The 6,907-nt window shown below is 50.3% G+C and overlaps 1 protein-coding gene across 1 annotated transcript in view; it reads left to right on the plus strand.

Annotated features, from left to right (window-relative positions):
* The window catches only part of Vax2 (ventral anterior homeobox 2), a 23,920-nt gene extending 18,908 nt beyond the window's left edge, over window positions 1-5,012 (plus strand). Inside the window, exon 3 of the mRNA XM_010609819.1 lies at window positions 4,415-5,012. Within this exon, the coding sequence (XP_010608121.1) occupies window positions 4,415-4,855 (441 nt within the window). The 3' untranslated portion in view covers window positions 4,856-5,012. The remainder of the gene's footprint in view (window positions 1-4,414) is intronic.
* Window positions 5,013-6,907: the final 1,895 nt, after the last annotated feature.

Consider the following 6,907-nt stretch of genomic DNA (forward strand, 5'->3'; position numbering starts at 1 on the left):
AAAAAAAAAAAAAAAAAAAAAAAAAAAAAAGGCCTGATTTTGTGTAAATTCAAGAGGAACCACTGTGCAGCCAGGCTCAAGAGAGTATGAAAGTGCACAGTTCTTTTGGAGCTCAGGGCTCAACACGAGGGTATTCTCAGACCTTCTCTCTGTGCTCCACTGAAGGTGCAGCCCCTGTTTGCCAAGTGTCAGCATGAGCTGACTTCTGCGCTGAACTTGCCCAGGCCACATGGCTATGCAGTAGAGGAGGGCACCAAGAACAGGAGGATTCTCTTAGGGGCTTCCTCCACCCAGTCCTCACCACCCCCACACCCACTGGGGAGCATGTACTGAATGCTCCTCTCAGAAAAAAATGTCGGAGAACAGGAACAGGTTCACTTGATTTTGGAAATCTGATTTTAGAAACCTCTTGATACACTTTGTCACCATGCTTTGTTTAAAAGGGGGGGTTGGGTGTTGGGTTAAAGCAATGTGTCTCAGGTATGTGTCATGGAACTCCCCTGGGTTCATGATAAAAACAGATAGATGACTGCGTTACTTCAATCCAGGGATTCCTGATAAAATGTCTAGAGAATCTATATATTTTTTCCATCCAGGTGAAGCTAATGCTCAGAAATGTCTGAAAAATCACTTGATGCTGGTGAAATGGCCAAATCTAACTAGCCATCGTGGCAGACTTCACTTCCTGCCAGACATTTTACATGATTATCTCCTCCTGGAGCCATCACAGTAGATCTCTTAGGAGGCATTAATATGAACCCCACCATTTTACTGGTTGGGAAACAGAAACACCAAGAGGTTAAGAAACTTGTCCAGTGTTGTCTAGTTAGTCAGAGAAAGAGCCAGGATTGAATCCAGGGCTGCCTGACCTTGGGATCTTCTCACTATATTCTTTGCTACTTCTATGAAAACACCCTATAGTGCTTGCTGACCTACCCACGTCCCCCACTAGTATCTGAGAGCCCAGTGCATCAAGATGGAGTTTTATTTATTTTTGTTTTCCAGCACCTAGTAATGCCCAGTATGTACCAAATACATGACACACCTGTGTGTTGTGTGAATGAACCAGAACAGTAGAATAGAATAATGCAGCTTACAAAGCTCAAAGCCATCATAAATACTCAAGTACCGTTGATCTCAGATTCATATGTTCCCATGGTCACAGGAAGCAGTCTTTACAAGATTAATGCCATTTCCACAGTGAGTCTTTGAATCGAACACTGATCATAAGCCCAAAATACATGACAGATAATCTCCCCAGTCCTCAAAACCACGCCCCTCCTCTAGTATGCAGCCTTGGCCACAGTGTGGTCCAGAAAGGGATCAGAATGTGAAGCCACCAAGCGCTCACTGAATTCCAAGTAGCTAAGATGGCATTCTGAAGAGAAGCCATCACAGAGCACTCAAAAAGTGAAGGCAGAGTAACACCCCAGAAGTGCACTATACTTCAGGACAGGACTGTGGCCCTGTCACTTTTTGGAGTCAGCCAGGAGTGGCTTCCTGGAAGAGTGACTGGATAGAGCCTTAAAGGGCTGTTAACTTTGCATTCAGGCAAAACTAAAGGCTCCCTAGAGGAGAAAGGTCAGCTTTCTGAGCCCTGATGACATCAGTTTGTCTCATGTTTGCTTAGCCTAATGAACCAGCCCCTAGGGACCATGGAATTTGTGATGGGAAGTAGAGAGGCAGGTCTAATGTCTTTTCTGTTGGCTGGCTTGCTCTGTGTCTTAAGGGGTTGTGGAGGTGCTCTAAGTTAGGACTCTCCCACCCTGGAAGCTGGCAACAGCCACAGTGTATTGGACCTACCCACTGAGCCTTCTAAACAATCCCAGTGTCTCAGCCCACCCTCGAGCAATTCTGATCAAATGGGTTCCTGGACATCAGGTGGGACCTGGACATCAGGATTTAGAAGAATGCCCCCAGGTCATTCCAGTGCACAGCCAGGGTTGAGAATCCTTGGCTAACGCTCAAACAGCAATAGATGACATACCAGGTCTAAGCCCTGTTCCACTTGCCCTCTGCCTTCTCTCCCTTTCTAAGGACCACCTGCCCTGGAGATTGCCAAACCCAGTTACAGCCACATCCACCTCCCCTAGCTACACCCACAGCTGCACAAAGGAAGGGTATTTTGAGGAACAGCACTTTCTACATGCTTTGTCATTCTGCATTAGTCACATCCCTTGTCACTGCCACTCCCTTGTACCTAAATGTCATTTGTTGGGAGTGGGTTGGTGCCCTCCTTACGAAACCCTCTCCTTCCCAAGGGCAGGAACCATGACTTCTGTGCCACCAGAGTGGCTGAACCTTCAAGGTCCTCCGAAGACTGAGGGGACAAGCAAGCCCTCCCTATACTTTTCTCTCTGGGGCCCTCTTCCCACTGGCCTGTGCTGCCCCAGCTTGGGCAAGAAGCCCCTAAGACATGGGTCAAGGAACTTCAGTGTTGGCAGCAGTGAGGTGATAATCTGATCCATTTGCCACCTGGTAGGCGAATGCCTGTCTCCTTCCCCAAGGCCTTTCCAGGGCCTACAAGTGATATTTTCTGAGCCTCTGACTTACCTTCTGTTGGGAGAAGTGCTCCCTTCCTCTCAGAGACAGAGGAATCTCTTATTGCCCCAGGTTTGCAGTCCCTAGGGAGCTGTCCACTACCAGTCTCTTTTTGCATTTATTTATTTATTTATTTATTTATTTATTTATTTATTGGTACCAGGGTTTGAACTCAGGACCTTGTGTTTTCAAGGCAGGTGGTGGCACCATTGAGCTAAATCCCTGGCCCTAGTCTCCCTTTTTTCATGAAGACCAGGAAGGAGCTGGGGTGCTGGGCTGTGGTGGCAGAGCAAGGTGTACCTACCACCTTTCGAGACTCCAAGGGATCTCTGCCCTTTTTTGTGTGGGTCTCTTTAGAAAAAGTGGGGTACTTCGTACTTCTTTGTCCTCAGCTTTGAGTGACTATCAGAAGGCCCCTCAACATTATGCTACATCTTGTCCCACTTGGTATTGTGTTGAGAAACTTGGTCTTTTACAGGGAATGGGGAAGAGGGAGGAGCCACTGAAATGGTGAAAGACTAGGCTGGTTAGGAAAATCTCTCACCATAGCATTTGGGCCAAGGCTGGAGGCAGTGATAAAACTGCTCTCTGACTAGGCATCTGGCCCCTTCCTTATGCCCCATGTCTCAGCGGGTCCCACTTTGGCCTTTCCTGGCCAGGTCCCTTCATACAGGGTGGGGGTTCTATGAAGCCAAAAAGTCATGCCCGCCAGGGGCCCATGCCCACCCTCTAACCCACCTCCCAGGTGACAAGGATTCCAGAATTTCCTGCCAAGTGAAATTTCCAGTGCTTTCTTCAGCCTCTTTTGAGTCAGTCCTCCCAAATAACATCAAACACAAGCATTGTTAAGAACCCCAGGAAATACCCATGAGGGGTCATTTGTGCTTTGTGAGCAGGTGGGGGTGCCCATACATGTGCATCAGAGCCAGGGCAGGCCCTTGCCAGAGGCTTCTATTATGACTCTTGCCCTGAAGTGTTAGGGTTTGGACCTGAGACAGAGACCTTTAGAGCACTGGTTTTGTCACATTAGGTCACCTGGTGAGCTGTAAGATCATTAGGGCCTGGGTCCTGCCACTTCCATTTGGAGCTGGTTGGGTGAGGTCAGTAGTGAGTTAGCTTTAAACAAATTCCTCATGTGGCTCTGATGGTGCCACTGTAGAGACAGCTCTCACCTCCAGGTCAGAAAGGACAGGGAAGAGGAGAGTCTGCACGAAGAGTGGGAAGGGGCTTGTGCCCACCACCCTACGTTTCTACTTGGGTGGATGGAGATAGCCAAGATGGAAGATGGAATGTGAGAGAGGCTGCTGTTTGGAAGAGGTAGCCTGAGCTCTGTGTCTGCCAGGATGGAGTTTGGGGCCCTTTTGGGACATCCTGGGGTGATTCTCATGGGCACTTGGATACCCGGCTTGAACCTCAGTTCAGAGACTTGGGCCTGAGGCCAAGCTGGGAATTACCAGCACATAAATAGTGGCTAAGTCCACTAAGTTGGCTAAGAGTGGAGTGCAGAGGCCAACAAGGGAACTTCAGTGCTTCAACTGTAGCCCCAAACTCCACCTCCATCCACCAACCCACTCCTCCACTCTAGGCCAGCCTGGATTTTAGCAGTGAAGGGGTGGATCAATAATCAGATCACCCAGAGCAGGCTGGTTGTGGGAATGACAAGTTAATGACAATTTCTCTCTCTCCCTCCCGCCTTCCCTCTCTCTGTCTCTCTCTGCCCCCCTCCCTTGTGCCCCTGCCCCTCCCCTTTGCCCCCATCCACCACCTTTGCCCTGGCCCCACACACTTCTCCTTTTCTCCTTCCACCTGCCCTGCTTTGATTTGCTTGGCTTCTCTTCCCTCCTGACACCCCTTCCTCACCCTCTGCCCCAAGGTGAAGGTCTGGTTCCAGAACCGCCGCACCAAGCAGAAGAAAGACCAGAGCAGAGACCTAGAGAAGCGGGCATCCTCCTCCGCCTCCAAGGCCTTTGCCGCTTCCAACATTCTGTGGCTGCTGGAGCAGGGCCGGCTGCTCTCCGTGCCCAGGGCGCCCAGCATCCTGGCGCTGACCCCGGGTCTGCCAGAACTGCCTGCTGGCCACAGGGGTACCTCCTTGGGTGACCCTAGGAACTCTTCTCCATGCCTCAACCCTCTGCCCTCAGCTTCTGTGTCACCACCGCTGCCACCTCCTCTGCCAGCGGTCTGCTTTTCCACAGCCCTGCTTCTGGACCGGCCTGCTGGCTACGAACTGGGCTCCTCAGCCTTTGAGCCCTACAGCAGGCTAGAAAGGAAAGCAGGCAGTCCTGGTGGTGGTGGTAAGAAAGCTAACACATAAGACTCCCACCCCTATGAGACTCTGAGTCCTCAGCACAGCACCACCCCAGGCTCCTGGCCCCAGAGGACTGCACCGAGCAGGTCCTTCAAGGAAAGCAGCAGCAGCAGCCCCCTCCCCACCTGTCCTCAGCTCGAGACTCAACTGAATGGCCTTGGTCCTACAGCTTGTGTATGTGAGTGCAGTGTGTGTGTGTGTGTGTGTGTGTGTGTGTGTGTGTGTTGTACCTCTCTCACTGAAAAAAGAAAACATGTATGTGAGTGCAGTGTGTGTGTGTGTGTGTGTGTGTGTGTGTGTGTGTTGTACATCTCTCACTGAAATAAAGGAAAACAATGACAAGAAGGGAAACAGTCCCTGCAGCACCACCTCATTCCCTTCTATTCCTGTCCTTACTGCAAAGAAAAATGGCTTCAGAGCGATGAAGGCCTCAAATAGGACACGGTTGAAAATGAGGCCACAGGGAGGACAGGGCATCTACATGTGTGGCCCAGCAGGTCCCCGATTCCCACTCCTAAGTGGGCTTCCAGCCGGGCACTCCAAGCCCCAATACCAATATCAGTGCTTTCTTGCAAGCTTCTTTCAAACCAAAAAATATTTGAGAGGGGAAAACAGCAAGCCCTTCAAGGGAATGAATGGTGCAAGGTGAGACCAGGACTGAAGAGAGGAAGAAGGGCATTCCAGGTAAGCCCAGGCCAGCCCCAGTGTCTGGAGAGGGCCTGTCCTCAGTGAACACAGCCGTAGGAAGCACTTTCTAAAAAGCTTTTTTGCCCAAGGTATTTTCATTTAGCTTTTGTTCTACAATTATTGTAGATTTATGAAAAGATGTACAGGTAGGGCAGAGCAGTCTCTTCACCCGATTTTCCCCAATGGTTGTATCTTCCAAAACTAGTATAATATCAAACCAGGAAGTTGACATGGCTATTGTGTGTTTAGCTGTGTCATTTTATCACCTGTGTAGAGTGTAGAACCACAACACGGTGCAGAACAGTTCCATCACCACAAAGATCACAGTCACGCTGCCCCTTCTAGTCATACCCACTGCTGCGCCCCCACAGAATTCTTTGATAAAATGGGAATTGTGTTCAAGGAACCAGAGACCTGAAATGAGTCCTCAGCCACAGGATGCAGGTTGCGGGTTGGACCATTAGGGAAGGAAAAACAAGCAGTCTGTTGCAGGCTGCCCTGGGGAACACAGTTTCAAATTGGCCGCCTTGCTCAAGCCACCTGGAATGGGGTGCTGCAAGGTGGGGATCCCCACAATAGCACCTGGCCCTTCCCTCTTCTCAGGTGATAGCTTCTGGGTAAGTGCTTACAATGTGGGAAACGCAGAGTCTGGAATGAGACGTGGGGGTGCCCAGGTGAGCTTGGGTTGGGGCCATCCAGCCACCTCTGCGTCCATTCTGCTTTGCCAACTGTGGTTCCTCTCTGCTCTGCTCTGCTCTGCCAGCCCTGGGGGAAGTATGGCTGCTTTGGCATGACGGGGTTCCTGGGAAGTAGCTGTGAGCCCTATGTGAAATAGCACTGGGGGCATAATTCGATCTGTAATTCCAAATATTTAGATATACAATATATAGGCCTCTGTTGTACTCTGATGTGGGCTGTGAATGCCAAGGCCCAAGGGTCAAACTAAGAAACCAGCCCTGCTTCTCAGGAGATTCTCAGTAGCTCAAGGTATGTGTAAGAAGACCCTGGTCTGATGGAAGAGACACAGACTCAGCTTGGTATTCACACCAGTGGCAGAAACATGAGAGACTTGTCCTAAGATAGGTGCTGGGGAATCCTGGAAAGCTTCTGTAGGCGGTAGCAGCCATACTGACCAGGACAGAATCCGCTATAGATGGTGGGAAAAGCCAGTGATCGTATTGTGTAGGCAAGGTGCGCAGTATCGTGTAGGGTAGGTGCAGAGTGGGAGACAAGCAAGGAGAGGGAAACCAGGAAGATGGAGGGGTGTGGGACTGTTGAGAAGGATTGGCACTCGTGTACTGTGGGCAGAGGGACAGCCAAGCACAGAGGTCAGAGAAGCTGCATTCCTGCTCTGCCCTTCTCCCTCACCAC

This window comes from Fukomys damarensis, unplaced genomic scaffold (assembly GCF_012274545.1).
Source record: "Fukomys damarensis isolate Sample0158 unplaced genomic scaffold, DMR_v1.0_HiC HiC_scaffold_2, whole genome shotgun sequence".
NCBI lineage: Eukaryota > Metazoa > Chordata > Mammalia > Rodentia > Bathyergidae > Fukomys > Fukomys damarensis.